The sequence below is a fragment of the Thermothelomyces thermophilus genome, chromosome 4 (assembly GCF_000226095.1).
Source record: "Thermothelomyces thermophilus ATCC 42464 chromosome 4, complete sequence".
Classification (NCBI taxonomy): Eukaryota; Fungi; Ascomycota; class Sordariomycetes; order Sordariales; family Chaetomiaceae; genus Thermothelomyces; species Thermothelomyces thermophilus.
The window spans coordinates 1,260,431-1,278,464 of NC_016475.1; the positions used below are offsets into that span (position 1 = coordinate 1,260,431).

Genomic DNA, 18,034 nt, shown 5'->3' on the forward strand with positions numbered 1-18,034 from the left:
CTACGTATTAGAGAGCTCCCTTACCCCTAAGTCTTAACCTTATTAGAGAGGTTAGTCTATCGTTAGACTCTCTTACGATAGAGGTAGCTAAACTACTATAATAGAGTCTTCTATTAGTTATCGGGTCTATTATAACGCTTCCTAGAGAAAGTTAATATCCTAAGAATCTTCGCCAAGATCGAACTAATTAACTTCCTAGCTCGCTACTACTAGCGATGACTCTATCAGCTGCTCTTTGCCTAGATGGTAGAAAGTCTTCTTATTAAAGTGAACGTTACAAGTTATAATGACCCTATCGAGCTCGGGTATCTAAACGCGATAGCTATTGGATATACGATATCTTACGAGATACCTTATTAGCCTATATAGTAGTACCTTAAAGTCCTTTGTATATTACTTAGCTTCCCTATCCTTATAGAGGATATATGCCTAGTATCTATATATAAAGATGCTACTCTAGTCTAGGCATAAGTCGCTAGTTAATATAATTATTAAGCTAGGTTTGTACTAGCGAAAGTACTATTTAAACTAGCTATAGAGTACCTCATTAGGAGTTCTAAACGAGTAAGTATGGCTTAGGCTTATTATATATATATATACCGCCGCTTGTACGCTTTCTAACTAGAGCTTTGTAAAGAGATTCGTACTATTAAGTATCTTAATTAAGCGTAAGATTAGTTCTTACCTTACTTGTTCCGCTAGTCTATTAGGCTTGTAGGTATACGAAGGTAAGAGTTTAAGATTAATACCGCTTTCTATAGCCTAAGTCTAGTAGTATATCGGTATACGCCTTATTAAACCGATCGTAGTAGTATCGTTGTCCTACTTAATCTTATAGATAGCGAGCCTATATTAGCGTCTTACCTAGCTCTCGAAATTCTAAATAACTCTTATAATCTAGTCTAGCGACTTCGTTATTAAGAGGAAAGGGAAGAGCTTCCTACTATACTCGTTAATAATTATAAGTAGCTATCGCGATCTATTAATCGCTTTAAGATATTCGAATAGATCCTAGGCTACTTGTTAGAACGGGTATATAGACTTCTGCTTAGGTAGTGTTTTCCTAGAGATAACCTTGCTTATATAAGTACGAGCGTAGCTCTCGTACTTAATACGTGCTATCCCCTTAATATAGACGTTTCTAGCGTTGTTAATAAGCGCTTTTAACGCTTCTAGTCCGAGGTAGCTAGCTCTTAAGTACTAAAGATTCTCGGTGTTCTCTTTTATAGTAGGTGACGCTCGTATCTAAGACCTTCTATCGTATATAGCAAACACGTTCTATAAGGATATATAAACGTTTACAATACCCGCTTTACTAGTTAAGATATAGTTTAGAAAGCTCGAGTAATAGGAAAGTGGCTTATATTCGAGGAAGGTAAGATTATACTTATATTCTAACTTATAAAGAATGACGTTATTTTCTAGTGTTCCAAAACGTAGTAAGTAATCTAAGCTATAGTACTAAGCGCTTGCCTCAAGCAATAGAGCTTCCGAGATAATGTTAATATAGAATCCTTTGACGATAGCGATATCCTTAAGCGTTAGGCTCTTAGTACGTAGTCTACGTAGTCTATCTAGAACGTTCTCAATTACCTAAGTGCCCCTCTTACTAATAGGAAAGGTCGTCATACCTGCTTTAACGAACTTAGGATTATTTACCTTAACGAACGTCCTAGGTAAGAGGAACTTCTTGTCGTTAACTAAGTAGGTTACGCTATATAAGTCTAATAGAGTGCTTTCTAGGAGAAGATAGCGCTATAGAGCGACTATATTAAACGTCCTATAGTAAGTCGAGAGCTTACTAAGTAGTTAAGGGCTAATAATTAATATATTAAGGGAACTAGGGTATCCTGCCCCTAATTACCTAGAATAGGATAGCTCCCCCTACTTGGCGATAAGTTAATTTTTTAATCTAGTCTACTTCGGCTTGTCAAGCTCCTAGTAAATCCTCTTATACTCCTTATTAGAAAGGTACGAGCGTTACTCGTTATTATAGATGGCTTACTTAAGTATATAGTAGTTTATTAGATCCTATAGATATCTTAGACGCTTATAGGGACATCTCGTATTATACCGCTAACCGTTACAAGAGTCTCTATACGAGTCTCTGCCTCTCTCCTTACTACTCTTCTAAACTGCTAGAAGTGTTAGCGTATAAGTTGTTAAGAAGATTCTATACTTCCGAGAGACTCTGGATTACGCGTCGTTATTAATTAGGATCTTAGCCATTATAATAAGGGTACTAAGCTTCGGAAGTAGCTATCTTATACTATTAGTAAGCTCGATTTCTATCCTCTTATTTGCTACCTAGGTTAGTAAGATACGTATAGCAATAGTATTAAGAAAGGTATAAAGTCCTTATATACCTTATACCTCTAGGATATTATATTAGATAGCTTACTAGAAGGCAATATTAAAGTTACAAATCTAGCGCTATAGATTAACTCCCGAACGCTTAGCTATATTAAGACTAGTTATATATTATACTATAACCATCGTATAAAGCGTTACAATAGATAGCGTAAGTATAGAGTAAAGCGCCTAGATAATCCCCTTAATGAGGTTAATATCCTTCTTCTTATACACTTTTATAACTTTATAGAGCTTAGGATCTATAGTATACACTAGTGTGACAAACCTAACTCAGACTTCTTCTGAAAGGGTTCAGACGAAGGTAGATTAAGCGGGACAAGCAGGCAGGTCGTCTAAGGGATTCGGTAAAGCCAAAGAGTTCACAACAACACTAGAGTTATCTCTCACAGTAGTTAACAACGATGCTTAGTATAAGTACTGTAATTATAAGGGTTGCTATCACTGGTGAACTCCTAGAGTCTACTATAACGAGTGACTATTTACATGTATATATACTTCTGTTGGTCACTTATAATCCCCTTCTATCCTGTCCTTGGATCGCCTTCGGTAGCTAGCTATTTTCTGCTATCTTTCCTTTTTGGCAATTGTTCGCCCGTAGTAGCCTGTTCTCCCTAGCGATCCTATATTAGCCTCGCTTTATGCCCTTCTTAATTAGTGGCTCATTTAGCCTGCTACACCCTACCGGGTCGTGGTATATGGTTAGCTTATGACACGATACCCCCTCTTTAGGGCTTTCGACCTAAAAGCTTCTTATAACTTGTTTTAAGTACTACTAATACCCCCCTTTTCCTAGTAGGTAATGTCTTCCTTCTGCTAACTTCCTTTTGCTATAGCTAATCGTATTCCTAGGAATCGTCACGATCTCAAACGCAAACGATACGTCATTACAATCAAGATTAAGTAAGAGGGTTATAAAGTTGCTATACCTTATAAGCGTTATTGGAATATAAAGCTATAAAAGCGTCATATAATAATAAAGGGTTTAAATAAGTGTTAAAACTGTATTTGTATAAGCAAGAAGTATAGTAGTCTAAACATTACAGATGCCCGTAGGTTCCTTGTTATTTTCCTTCGTAGTCTTAGGTTACTAACTGTCTTAGTCCTTTCGAATTTGTCAGAGTAGAAGAAGGTTTTAAGGGAGATTGCTAAGACTAAGGTATTACTTACTTAGACGTTAAGCCATTTAAGTCAATTACGTCGTTTATAACAATCCCTGCGCGATTGTGGTACCGAAGTTTTTCGTCATAGCGTAGCTTGTCTAGAGGAGGAGGAAGAGCTAGATACTCCTTTGCCGATATCGGAGACACAGACCCTCGCAGGTCAGGCTCAGGCGTTAGGTGCTTTTAATATGCTTGATTAGGAGTTAATCGGGTTAGATCCTAGTCCCAATTCTAGTAGGTTCCCCTCTTTTTCTATCGGGGAATAGGCTTTAGAGCTGGTTTTTATAGCTAGTTAGGATTCTGCCGGTAGAATTACTTTAGTTTCTTAGGGCAATTTAGGTTCTTAATAGGTTCTTAAAAGTTGTCTTCTAGTCCGAAATCAAGCTATTTAACTAGGTACTATAGTTCTCTATTAATAATATATAAATCTAGAATCTCTTTAACGTCCTATTCTTCCTCTTTATCCTTTACTTCGATATACGTAGCAACCTTAGCGTTCTTTAGTACTAGTTTAAGAAGCGAAATATAAAAAACATCTATCTGTAGTCATATAGATGATGGTAACGATAGTTAGTAGTTAGATGTCGAAATTTGTTCTTTAATAACAAAGGGTCTGACCCTCTTAAAGTCTAGCTTTATACTTAGTCGTTTGGTTTATAAGTTTCGTACGATTAGGTAGACTTTATCTCCCCTCTTCAGGCAAGGTCCCTCGAGCCTATATTTATTATAGTAGTTCTTTATTCTGGTCTTGACAAACTCGAGTTCCTTTTTAAGCTTTTTATATAGTATGTACATTTATTCTGCTTTGACTACTGCTCTCGGCACTATAACCTCTAGTCCTTGCCTAAGGTCTGCTTTATATCTGTAGTTCACAAAGAACGGTATAACTTTGGTCGTTTCCGTTAGCGTTATATTATAAGCAAGTTATACTATTAGTAATAGTATGACCTAGTTATCTTGCTAGTAATTGATGTAAGAATGGAGATACTGCTTGATAACTTGGTTTAGTCGCTCTATTTGTCTGTCAATCTGCGGGTAATATGCCGTTAATAGCTTGCTATTAATGCCTAATCATTATATTAACACTTACTAGAACTTCGACACGAACTTAGTGTCTCTATCAGTAATCTATTCTTATAGCTAAGCATATACTAATATAACTTGCCGATAGATTACGTCTACTAACTGTTCTGCTATCTAGGACTCCTTATAAGGAAAGAAGTATACCTACTTAGTCAGGCGATCTACTATAGTAAGAATACTATCGTAGGTCACTCCTATAGCTATGTCCTTAGATTCTAGTAGCTTCGTAATGAAGTCTATCGTGACTAAACTCTATAGTTTATCAGCTATTAGCAGTGACTAAAGTAGCCTATATGGCTTATATTATACCGTTTTGCTTTGGTTGTAGATATCGTAGTTCCGTACGACTTCCTTAACTCGTACTATTAACTATAGAAAGTTGTAGTGTTTCCTAACTTGTGCGACAGTCTTCGTGACTCCTTTGTGTCCTCCGAGTCTCGACTCGTAGAGTTCTCAAATCATTTGCAGCTATTGATCCCCGTCGTAGATATATACTTTGCCTCGGTACTAGAGTTTCCTATCTCTTTCTTCTATTCTATTAGGTACTAGTGGTCTAGGTATTACTTAATATTATACCTCGTTAATCCTTTCTTCCTAAAAGATTGCGTAATACTCTAGGAATAAGTTAAGTAGATTATCTTCTATAGGTATCTACGTTTCGTAATGTAGCGTTCTATCTATCTGTTCCTTAAACAATGGTAGTGTTATTTCCGTTCGTCCTTCTATATAATCCGTTCATCGGCTTAAGATATCCGCTCGTATATTCTCTTTACCCTTCTTATAGCAGATCTTGAAGTTAAATTCCGCAAGGAATTCTACCTATTGTATTTGTCGTCTGTTAAGCTCCTTTATCGTCGTAAAGTATTACAAGTTCTTATGATCTATATATACTTATACCGGTTTAATCGTATTGCTAAGGTATAGTTACCATTCCTTAAAAGCTTCGATAATTGTAAGTAGTTCCTTGTCGTAGATTAGATAATTAAGACATAGTCTATCGAGCTTCTTTAAAAAGAAGGCTATAGGATATAGCTTTCCTTATCTATCTCGTTATCCTAATTGTCCTCTAATAGTGTAGTCTAAAGCGTCTATTTCTACCTTAAATAGCTTCTTAGGATCTAGTAGTACTAGTATTAAATCTTTGGTAATAGCGTCACGGATCTATATAAATGCTTGCTTATGCTATTCTTTCCATTGGAATTTAGCGTTCTTCCTAGTAAGTTCGTACAAAGGTCGTACGATTGCCCTAAAGTTCCTAATAAACATCCGGTAGAAGTTTACAAATCCGATAAAGCTTTGTACTTCTATAACTGACGTTAGTCGTAGCTAATTCTTGATAGCTTTAACCTTTAAAGGTTCTATCTAGATTTGTCTTAGAGATATCTTATATCCTAAAAACACCATTTTCCTAATATAGAATTCGCTCTTTTCCTTGTTAACTAATAGTTTATATACATATAGCGTGTCTAATACTACTTTTATATACTTCCGGTGTTTGTCTATTATCTTAGAGAAGATAAGTATATTATCGAGATAATATACTATAAATTTGTCAAGAAAGGGTTAGATTGCTTGATTAACTAGGGCTTGGAACGTTGCTAGCGTGTTTATAAGTCCGAATGGTATAACGAGGTACTTGTAGTAGCTATAGGGTATCCTAAAGGCCGTTTTCTACTTATTACCTTCTTTAATCTATATATAGTTATAGGCTAATAGCAAGTCAAGACGCGTAAAATATTAGGCTCCTACTAACTAATCTTAGAGCCGTAAGATTAGCAGTAACAGGTATCGGTTTTTCACGGTCTATTTATTAAGTTGCCAATAGTTAATATATAACTATAGCTTTCTGTCTTTCTTAGGCATAAATAGGATTAGGTAGCCTACTAGCGATATCAATAGGCAGATATATCCTCTTCAAAGGTTCTCTTCCAAATATCACTTAAGTTCTTCGTTCTAAGTCTAGCTTATATAATAGATCTTAAAGAACTTTAGTCATACTCCTTCCTTAAGCTTAATCTTATAATCTTATAGGCCGTATTCTAGTAGTCCTTCCAGATGCTTTGGTTCGAATGCTAGGTATCCTTTATATTCTTTCGGTACTCCCCTAGTCTTATCTCGTCTCTCGGTTTTCTAATAGTATACGAACTTGGTTCCATCTATAGCAATGCTAGCGATTTCTCCTGTCTCAACCTACTACTCCTATTACAATGCTCCGCATTCGTCGACGGAGAGAATAGCTATCGGCAGTTTAGCTCGTTCCTCCTGTCGCGATATTAATATCGTTATGCTACCTCTTCTAGAGTCTGTAGTAGTCTGTCTACCATTGTCTGTCTCTTACAGTAGATCTATAGGATATGCCTTCCCTTGAGTATTATCTGCTTACGATCCTTATATACTCCCTATCTTACTAGTTAAATACGACTCTATTTAGGGTTATAGGTAGCTACTATTCTTCTAGCTAATATCTAGGTTTTAATCTTTATACTATAGTAACCCTAATATTATATCTTTATCATTGCCTATATCTACGATACTAAATATAACTACTATAGTCTTTCTTACCATAGTAATATTGATCGGTTCAGTCTCTCTATATACCTATTACGTTAGAAATAGCCCTTTGACTATACTATACTTTCGCTTCATTCTCTAGGGTATCTATAGCTAATTTACAAGCATCGGCGAAATTAGGTTTATCTCTGCTCTATTATCCACTAGTATAAGCATTTCGTGCTATTTCCATTATACTATTATCTATAGTCGCTTGTCTTGCCACCGTCATCTAAAGATTACAGCGATTTCCTATATTTCTACTAGGAGGTCTCAATATAGTAGTCTCTTACGCTAGTTCCTCCTATATTACGCTACTACTCGCCACTATACAGGCGTTAATAGTTTTCAGGTCTCTTAAAGGGCCCTAACCCGTTTCCTAGGTCAGTGCTAACCTCTCTAGTTATTTAGCTAATAGCAGCTTCGTCGATCGTACTCATTTCTATAAGCTATTAAGTGCTTATAGCTTCCTACTATTAGGTCCGTTCTGCTTTTTGTTATATATACTATAGCTTTATCTAAAGCTCCTAAATTCGCGATTTCTTTTTGTCTATATAATAGAGGTAATCGTTACTTCTAGTATAAGTCTTATATATCTCGTCCTATTCTGTAGTGCCTAGGCTAGGCTTGTCTTAGAACTATCGTAATACCTTCTAGATCATAGGCTTTGATTTTCTAGAGTAATTCGGCCGCTCTGTTTCCTGTATCGTAGACCTATTCCACAGGGCGTAAGCTTCCGTCCTCGTTTCCTTGTCAGGTCGGCTAGTGATTATTTTCGAATTTGTCATGGAAGTGGTATTGGCATTTGTATACTATACACTAGAACTAGGGCACTTGCGTATATGCCTTATATCGAGGGTATAGTCGTATAGCGTTGCCTAGGAGGTATTAGAATTCTTTCCTAAATCCTTCCTATCATATATAGACTATAGGTACCCTAATGCTAAGATAGGAATGTTTCTTCTAATAGCTTTTCTATATACGTTTATCTTTTCTATAGTTTATACGTATAAACTAGTATTCTAGGTTCTATATGTCGCTACTAAGTTACTAGTCATTAAGGTGCTTAGCGTAGCTATTAGGCCTATTATATACCATAGGGTATCCTCCTTTAATAGTTTCTACGATATATTAGAGTTCCCTTGTCTCGTCCCTTATCTTATTACTCTACTGGATAAGTCAAATCAAGCGTCTATCCCGTTCGTATAGTTCTATATTAAGCCAGAAAACTTCATTATAGTACTATTCGATTCGTTCCTAAAGGAATAGAACATTAGGTCTAGGTCTTTCGATTCCTTAGGTATCGGTTATCTATAATCTATCCTACCTCTATATAACCGTAAAACCCTACTACCTCAAGGCTAGGAGAATCGAAATTGGCGGTACGTATTCTCCTGCCATGTCCTATTTAGCAAGACCTATCTCTAGGTCTATAGTGACTAGTTCGGAATACGGTGCTTATTTGTCTTTACCATTATTGTCGTGTCTAAGATTGTCTGTGTTACTACCTTTGTCTTTATAGCTCGTAGCTACTACTTCGATAATATCTTTAGTAGTTTCGTTGATAGCTATAATTTCCTTTCTAGGGACTGTCTTCTACTCTTTCTTTAGGCTTTAATATTCTTACTTATAGTACCCTTTCTTTCTATAGTTATAGTAAGTAATATTAGACTTGTCTTTAGTTATCTTCTTCTAGTCCTGCTTTTATGCTATATCTATATCTATAGCTTTAGGGTATATTCTATATAAGGTACTAACGTATACTTGCTTTTTCTTGTCATTAGCTTTAACTATAGTTCTATTTATTTGACCTCGTTTCTACTACTCTTATATATAGAGTCGATTATTAATTTTAATAGCCTATATAATATATTTATCTAGAGTCTTAGGCGGATTATATTTATATAGCTTGTCTTTGACTTTTTCCTTTAAGCTATTATAAAATAGTTATATTAATACTTTATTATTAAGCTAAGACTTAAGTATATCCTATCTAAACTATATAACGTAAAAGACTACTAACTTAGTCTATTAGAGATTAGTAAGTCTTTCTTATATATAAATCTTCTCGTCTTTATTACTAAAAACCTTCTAAAGCTCTTCTTTAAAATAGTTATAGGATTAAAAGACTACTTATATAAATATATCTCGGTTATCTTCGTCTTTCTTAATAAGATAGTCGTTCTATATAGGCTCGAACTATCTAAGTGCCTTACCCTCTAGTCTTATAGCTATATAGAGGACTTTAGCTTTATTATCTAGAAACTTATCGTTATTAAGCCGGAAGTAGGATTAGAGGTTCGTTAGAAATCCTATAAGATCTTCTTTAGTTCCTCTATATTTGCTAGGTAGTTCGATCTTAATATAGCTCGCTTTAGCGCCCTCCAGTGCCTTGATTTTGGTATAGGCCTCGTTAACTAGTTTCTACAAATGCTTTTCGCTATTCTCGAGTTCCTTAATTCGAGCTTAAGTAGCCTTATCTCTCTAGTCTAACTCCTAGATTCGCTAATAGAGTTAACTAAGCTAGGTAAGTAGCTGTTTGACTATAACGTCAGTAGCTATATCGATATTAAGGTCAAAGTTACCTCCGTTCTAAACTATAATAGAACAAAGGGAGTGATAGCAACGTATGACGAACCTAACTTAGACTTCTTCTAAAAGGGTTTAGACAAAGGTAAATTAAGCAAGATAAGTAGGCAGGTTGTCTAAGGGATTTAGTAAAGCCAAAGGGTTTATAATAATACTAGAGTTATCTCTTATAGTAGTTAATAACAATACTTGGTATAAGTACTATGATTATAAAGGTTACTATTATTAGTAAACTCCTAGAGTTTACTATAACAAGTGACTATTTATATATATATATACTTCTATCGGTCGTTTATAGTCCCCTTTTATCCTGTCCTTAGATCGCCTTCGGTAGCTAGCTATCCTCTGCTATCTTTCCTTTTTGGCAATTGTTTGCCCGTGGTAGCCCGCGCTCCCTAGCGATCCTATATCAGCCTCGCTTCGTGCCCTTCTTGATTGGTGGCTCATTCAGCCTGCTGTACCTTACCGGGTCGCGGTATATGGTTAGCTTGTGACAACTAGCTAGCGTTATAGCTATCCTATCTGCTTACTAACATCTATAGCGTACACGATATCTTTATAAAAGGAGTCTTATAGTTATACGAATTCGGCTATAATAGCTACATTAGAAGGCATTAAATCTATAAATATCGAGGGTAATAATCCTTCTTAGAGCTACTCCTAGGAAGCTAAGATAAGGTTATCTCTAGCTTACTTATAGGTTAGGTACTATAGAACTTCTAGATCTAGCTTATAGTCGCTATTAAGGTTAACAAATCCCTATATACTAGCAAATTTAGCCTATAACTATAGTTTAATATATTACAAGTTCTAGGAACTAGGCCCTATAAGGTATATAGAAGTCTCAATTAGGATCTTAGATATAATAGATAGATACGTCATCAAAAGCGTATTAAAGTAGGGTAAGAGAGTTTATAATAGAAGAAGCTTCTACTAATATTAAAGATACGTCGGTAGAGGAGTAGTTAAGGCGCCGGGCTTATAACTACCGAACGTAGTAGAAGCTCTCGGAGCGTTAAAAGCAGTCTGTAGTAGGTGGCTGTACGAAGGAGATAGTGCCTTATTAAAGCTATCTATAAAGGAGATAAAAACGAGTGGTATTTATAGACAAAGGGACTAGCCAATGCGTTAAACAGCCTCATATAGCTGTGGCAAACGTGTAGCTAATACGCTTGGAAGCTCTATAGCTTCCGACACACTTCGAATCGAGGAAGAACACTTTGCGGGATTGAGTCACGCTACGCCGTAATTATTGCTCACTTTCCCCCTACCAACCGCACCTTCCCTCACGCTATAAGAAGACTAAGCTGGAAAGTATCAGCAATCCGGCCATCCTCTCTCTCCTTAGCTGTTTTTCGCTTCGCAATTGCCAAGTCCCGAGGGACAGTCCACTATCACCATCTACACAATACACCTACCATTCAGTCACCCCGGTCCTCTCCTGCTGCCCCTGCGCTTTTGGACAAGAGTTTGTGCATTTAGCCACCGGATTAAATCGGCCCCTCGGCACCTTTACTATTGCCTCATCGTCGTGGGAGAGCGTTCTGCGACACCGACGACGACATGGCGGCTACAGATTCGGGGGTTCACGATCTCCTGATTGTCACCGACGCCACGGCGTCCAGGGGCGGCTTTCTCGCGTCTCTGAACAAGTCGTTACAGGACATAATTAATAATTACGCATCTCGGCCATGACCGCATGCTTCTCCCGGACTGGCGTCGTCGCGTACAGGGACTACGACAAGCACGACAAATTTACCGAGTGGTCCGGCTGGCACAGCCGTGATGCTCACCAATCCGAGACTTCCCAGGAGGCTCTCCTCTCCTTTGTCAGGGACCTGAGAATGCACGGAGGCGCAGACTGGGCCGAGGCCATCAAGACCGGCCTTGCTCTCGCCTACGAGCACATGCGTCTCGAGGCCAAGACCGTCATCCTCTTATACTGCGACGCGCCTCCGCACACCGAGGTCGACGGCGGTTCGTGGCAGAGAAGGAGGGCGCCGAGCTGGATAAGGCCACGATTGCTTCTCAAGTCTACTTCGGCTACGTTGGCAGCATCGATAAGTTTGCGTCCGAGAATGAGGAGAACGTGTTTTCCTATCTGCCAACCTTCAGGGCCAGGACGGTTTGCAACGACCGGCTCAACCCCGCCCGCGACCAGCTGATCAGCAGGTTCGGTCTTCGGGTATCCAGAATGGAAGATGCTGAGAAGAAGGAGCGCTTGAACAGGTTGCTAGAAGCGTCGTACGATTTTGCCGCAGACATTGCCGAGATGATCAAGGCGGTACCAGACGAGTCCCGGTACCTGTGCGTCTGCCTCGAACAGACTGTGCGCTTCTCCCAGTCCGAGAATGCGGCGGACGATGCCAACGACGACTCAATGGAGTCCTCGCGCGACGAGCTGCTCGAGATCGGCCGGTCGTGCGACACCCCGCATTCTGCGCCGTCTCGGCCGCATCCTCACCCAAATGACCTACGTGAACTCGGAGGAGGACCTCCCCGCCCATGTCAAAAAGGCTCCGGAAAACAAGGTTCCCAGGATACCCATGGCCATGGCCCAGCAGGAACATGGGCGTAACTTCTGGAGCTTGCTTCTGCATCTGGTGCTCCCCGGAACCATGCTTGCCGCCCGTCCTGCCGCATTGCTGGCAGCCTTCAGCGTGCGCATGGGAATCCAGCCCCTCCAGGAGGTCGCATACAAGGAGCTCGTGGCTTGGCGGGACAACTGGAACACGTTGGATATTCCGGAGACATGGAACGTGAATTGTCTGAGTCTGCTTCTGGAGGCCGACCAGAAATACTGGTTGGCGGTGGCCGAGGGACATCCAGGCGCGGGCAGCAAGGCCCTCCTGACAGAGGAGGATCGCGAGCTGTTTGACGTCCTTGTCAGCTACAAGCTGCTGGAGATGAACTTAGATATGGAGCTCATGGCAGAAGTCGGCTGGTCCCCGGAGAAGAACAAGGCGCCCCTGGGACCGGTGGTGACCTGCCAGGTCTGCCAGTTTCCCCGGTCGGTGACGATGATGGCACCGTGCGCGGAGCCACACGTCTGGGACAGCAAGTCAAGGAAGCTTTTATAAAAGGAGGTGTCTCTTTTCTGCGGCCGACACCGACACCACTCTGGGAACCTGGGTTGAGTGTCCCATGAAGACCTGTCGAGCGCAATACGTGGTGTACAACCCGCCAAGACTCCATGTCCGCCCAAAGTGCCATTACTGCCGGCAAGAAGGTATAACCTCCAAGTCCGACCCCAATTACGAGACCATCACAACGGCCCCTTGCGTTGAGTGCACCAAGTGCAAGAGCCGCGTCATATGGGCCGCCGCCTATCGCCCGTCCTCTTTCGACCCTTCCACATACCAGTGCCCGGCCTGCCCGGCTGGGACGCCGTCGACCATCATTACCGCCGAAGCCACGCCGCTCATCCTCGCCAGCGAAAACGGGACGGCCTGGCTCCTCCGCAACGACGGCGCCACCATCCGGGTGCCCTTCTCCAACCGCTCCCTATACCACATAATCTCCACCGCCGCAGGATCGTTGGAATCTTTCCCTCCAACGTCTCCTCCCAGCATCCATTCCCGTAGCACTCACCATCCGCGGTAAGCCGGTCCACAACGCGGCCGCACTGGTTGCCACTCTCCGCCAGTGGATCGCCGCCCGCCGCATCCAGGCCCGCGCTTGCTCCCTCTGCTTCGCGTCCGCAGCCCACCGCGACCTGCGACTCGCCTGCGGCGGGCGCCGACGGTCCGGTCATCAAGATGCGCCTCGCCCCCGGCTGCGGCGTGGCGACGGAGAAGGTGGGCGGATGCGACCACGTCAAGTGCGTGTGTGGGAAGCACCAGCCGACACGTTGGGGGAGATCTATCAACACATGACTCAGGTCCATCAGACCTGATTTTCTTTTGTTGGGGGCGAAGATGTCTATAATTACGACTACGAGGACGACGAGGGCTCCGCGGACGACGACGAGGAGTCTTGACCCGGCCGGGCGCGGGTCATGACCCAGGGGACATAGCAGGAGAAGGCAGGAGCCAGGTACGCTGTCTGTAGAGTGTGGAAGGGGACTAGTTTCACCGTGAATGGTCTGTTATTGTGTTTATGATATCTGTACAGCGCAGGGAATGTCAGAAGATTTCCATATAATATGACGCGACCAAGAACTTTATTCAGACGATGTGGGCTTGGTAAGGAGGCGCCATCAAAAGTCTCGTCGATGAACACTCTTTGGCACCAGGAGGAATTTGTTCTTGTTAGGATTACTATGTAAGAGCCAGAGCCAAAGCTAAGATCCATACTGAGCCGTTGTAAGCCCCTGCAAATTACGTACGTCACTGGCTTCACTTCTATTCCGGAATATAATCCGTATGCGGTCCAGGCCCTAGCCTACTGGAACACGAGATCCCCAAGCCGCGTGCTTACAAGATGCGGCAGCCTTATACAGGTACCCTCCTCCCAGACATTCCGAAGACTAACAGTGAACGGAAACGAGTAATTAGGGTCTGATAATCAGACGTTCGACCATCGCCGTGGTATCGTACGCCATCTATAACATGTGTTGGAGCCGACCATAATAAGAAATACAAACAGAAAGAAGAACAAGAAGGAAGTAATTAATACAACACCAAAGCCGCAGTGTGATATTCCGCCACATCGGCGATAACAAGGTGCCGTCAGGCATCGCCGAACGCGGTGCCCGAATAGATGGTCCCCCGGTCGCCGGCAACGCCATTTGCATGCCCGACCTCGAAAACGCCGTCCGCCTGCGATGCGTCAAAGCCGCTGCCGAACTGTGAGGGCGACGCGGCGGCCGCCGCGGCAGCCTGATCGCGCTCACGACGCTCCAGGTTGACAATGATGTCCATGGCGCCGTCGAGCGTCTCCTTCTCGGCCCGGAGGTCCCGCCGCTTCTGCTCGATCTCGGGGCCCTCGGACATGAGCCGCTGCAGCACCTCCTGCGTGGTGGCGCGGCCGGTCAGGCCGAGCTTCTCGTGCAGGTACGTGTCGATGACGGAGGCGACGCGCGGCAGCAGGCCCGACATGACGTGGATCGAGACGTAGTCGACGAACCGGTTCGCCGCCGTCAGGTAGTAGCCGCGGATGTAGGCGGCCACGGCGAGCTCGGGCTCGAACGGGTCCGGCCCCAGGTTCTTGAGCTCCTTGGCCATCTTTAGTTCCTCCTGCTTCCGCTCCTCGTCCGTCATGTCCTCCATCTTAGGGACGGCACGCAGCTCCTCGCCGTTGAAGGCGGCGATGCGGAAGTGGTTGCGGTGGCGCACCAGGATCTTCATCTCGGCCGCCTGGTGCCGCTTGAGCGTCTCCTCGTCCTTGGTGCACAGCCGCTGCGACTCGAGGTTGTAGATGAAGAGCAGCTGCGCGCGCAGCTCGGCCTTGTGCGCCTCGATGAAGGCGCGCATGTGCTCGAGCGACTCCTTGTACACGGCCCGGTTCTTGAGGTGCGCGAACGCGGCGTCCAGGATGGCGAACACCTCGGCCTGCAGGAACGCGAACGTGCTGTTGATGAACCACTCGAGGTGGGGGGCCCACGTCTTGGCCGCCTCGATGTACAGCGGCTCGTAGACGGTGGCCGAGATGAGGCCGGGCTGCCCCGGGATCGCCGCGCGCCTGATAAGGTTGCGGATGTCCATCAGGCTCTTCGACCGGGCGCCTCGAGACGGCGTCGTGGGGGTGCCGCTCCGCACGTGGCTGGGGGTCGTCGACGAGGCGAAAAAAGGGCTGTCCTGCGGTTCGGTCTTGACGACGCCGTTGGTATTCTGGGCGCGCGGGCGCTTGGGAGTGGCGCCGGCCCCGGCCGGGTCCGTCGACGGAGCGGAGCGTTTCCTCGCGGTCGGAGACGAGGAAGGGCTGTCGCTGTCCAAGTCGATGTAGATCGGCCTTGAAGAAGCCTTGGCGTTGTCCCTAACATTGAATTTGGGCTTCAGGTTGATGATGAACTTCTTGAACGGCTCGCCGAAGCGGGCGTCCCAGGTGCTCATGAAGTCCTGGTTCGTAACCCGTTCCTTGACCCGGTTGGTAAACTCTGCGAGGCTCTTGACGATCTCGAGCTCAGGATTTGGTGGAGGATCGGGGTATTTCTTGAGCTGGTTGTCAATATCGTGGAGACGACTCTCAACCTTGTGTTTCACTTCCGGGAGGCTGCAAGATAATTAGGTCAGCGGGGAAGGGCAATCCCTTTTTTTGTTGTTGGGTCGATCAACTTACATCTTGGCAAACTCCTCTCCCAGTTTCCTGGAGAGGAATGCCTTGAGCTTCTCCACACCGCACTTCTCCTTGAAGTCGTCGAATTCTTCGGGCCAATGGCCTGTAGCGTCTGCGGTACGATTGAAGAAGGCCTCCTCCATCTTGTTTTGCTCCTCCAGGTCGCTACCCTGGCGGGAAGTGATGAAGTATCCAAAACCGGTTTGGTGGGCTTCGCCGTTGAGCATGGCGAGCCATCTCGAGGCGGCACCGTGCTCGCTCGACAGCAGGTCGGCCTTGGTCATAACGCCGATACACCGGTTGTGGGCCCGTTGGGCCTTGATGATTTTCAGCGCGAAGGAGTTTTCTGGATCCTGATTCATGGGAACCGCGCACAGGATGATGGCGCTCTGGCGGGAGATGTACTCGCGGGTCAGGTTCTGCACTACACGCTCCAGGAAGCTGTCCTCAGCACGCCTCGCTGTCATGAAGACACCAGGCAGGTCGTAAAAATTGAGATCCGCGAGATCGGGGCCTTTGACCTCTAGGGCGACGGTATTAGGCGAGAACTGGGCCTCGGCCCTTTCCTCTTTCTTCCTGACTTGTTCCAGATGCTGTTCCCGGGTGCTATCAGGGACCTCACCCCTTGACTTTGGGATGAAGAACTGGTAGTGAGTCGACGGGTTCAGTATGGCCACTTGTGCACAGCGGAGAACAGTCTCGATTTCCTCCGAGTCGAGCTGGTCTCGCACCGTTTTGAACTCGCGCCGCGCCTGGCGGCTGGGGTCGAGTTTCACCCAGGGAGGGAACTTGTTTGTCGAAGTGACATCCCGCTCCGTAAGGGGATGGTTGGGCGGACAAAACTCGTAGTCATTTTTCAGGAAAACACGGCAGGACCATTCGTCCGCGCGAGAGACACGAATGTGGATGGGGCAGCGTGTGCAGGTTCCGGTGCTCCGGGGCAGACTGAGACCGGCAATGGCGGACATCAGACTTGATTTCCCGGAGGATTGGTCGCCCACGAGAACCAGCTCCGGGAGGTTGGCGACGTGCTGGATGCCGCGGGCTTGCAGCTCGCCGAGGGCATCGTTGATGTCTTTTAGTTTCTGGCCAATGCCGCGAAGTGCTCGGTTGGCTCCGACAAAGGAGCCTTGAATACTCTGTGAACCCATGATAATGTCGTGCTCAGCTTTAGGGTTGTGTCGAACTTGCATCATGATCAAGTCGTCGCCCTCGTCTTCCTCGAACTGGGGCGGGCCGGAAGCGGTCGGGGGTCGAATTCGGGTGTCGATGCTTGCTGGACCTGGTCAGTCGGTTCCATCTTCCACTGATTAAGTCGAGGAAAGGAACTCACGCGCTGCCGAACGAATGAGACGGAGCCTCTGATCTCGCTCGCTAGGCGTTTCAGATTGGACATCCGGAATCGAGTCCGGCGTTGTGATGGACCGGACTCTGCCGCTCTCCTGCTTGATGCGAGGCATCGTTTGAAAAACTTGCCTGTTCCGACTGGCCGGTTTAAAAGAAACTAATCGCCAGATGGCATCGGCTGCAACAATCTAGACTAAGAAACCGGTTACAAGGACAACAAGGAGAATCCACAATCAAAGGAGAAAGACCATATAGCTGTGGAGGCGACTGAATTACAAGTTGCGGGTGGAAAGAGAATGACTTTCAAATTGGTCGAAGAGAGGGTGAAGGAGAGAAGTGAGGGAACTGAAGGGAGCGCAAAGAGCCCAGATGAGGAATGGATGATGTTGTTGAACGATTCAATGGCCAGGAGTGGGCTCTCGAGCATTTCTCGGCCTACACTATCGCCAAGGATGGCTTCTGTTAGTATCGAAGGAGAAAATGAGAGACCATAGTAACAAATGCGATCTTGGCCAGGAGAAGTTTCAGAGATTGAAGCGTGTTTGAAAGGGGCTGGAAAATGTGGGGCTAACCGACCGCGATTGGAGCTTCGTCGCGCGGCGCAGCGCGACGCGTTCTCTTTTAACTAATTAATTGACTTCGCAATTCACGCAAGCACTGGTAAATTTGCGGGGGAACTGTGACGTGACCCTGGTCAAAACGCCACAGTGTGCATG

At 44.5% G+C, this 18,034-nt stretch overlaps 2 protein-coding genes across 2 annotated transcripts; one reads left to right on the forward strand and one right to left on the reverse strand.

Annotated features, from left to right (window-relative positions):
• Positions 1–11,446: 11,446 nt before the first annotated feature.
• MYCTH_95235 (uncharacterized protein) lies at positions 11,447–13,650 on the forward strand (the record flags this gene model as incomplete). The annotated part of the gene is made up of 5 exons (XM_003663866.1): positions 11,447–11,736; positions 11,811–12,176; positions 12,295–12,786; positions 12,839–13,238; positions 13,288–13,650. The coding sequence occupies 5 exons, from the start codon at positions 11,447–11,449 to the stop codon at positions 13,648–13,650; spliced, it is 1,911 nt and encodes a 636-aa protein (XP_003663914.1).
• Positions 13,651–13,991: 341 nt separating this feature from the next.
• Positions 13,992–17,522, reverse strand: MYCTH_2306157 (uncharacterized protein). Its single transcript, XM_003663867.1, has 3 exons — positions 17,305–17,522; positions 15,975–17,247; positions 13,992–15,908 (listed from the first exon to the last, which is right to left on the reverse strand). The coding sequence occupies exons 1-3, from the start codon at positions 17,429–17,431 to the stop codon at positions 14,426–14,428; spliced, it is 2,883 nt and encodes a 960-aa protein (XP_003663915.1). The 5' UTR covers positions 17,432–17,522; the 3' UTR covers positions 13,992–14,425.
• Between the last annotated feature and the right edge of the window lie 512 nt (positions 17,523–18,034).

Coding starts and splice junctions, on each gene's coding strand:
- MYCTH_2306157 (XM_003663867.1), bottom strand. CDS start 17,431: ATGCCTCGCATCAAGCAGGAGAGCGGCAGAGTCCGGTCCATCACAACG. Junction 17,248..17,304: donor TCTCATTCGTTCGGCAGCGC/GTGAGTTCCTTT, acceptor GACCAGGTCCAG/CAAGCATCGACACCCGAATT. Junction 15,909..15,974: donor GGAGAGGAGTTTGCCAAGAT/GTAAGTTGATCG, acceptor ATTATCTTGCAG/CCTCCCGGAAGTGAAACACA.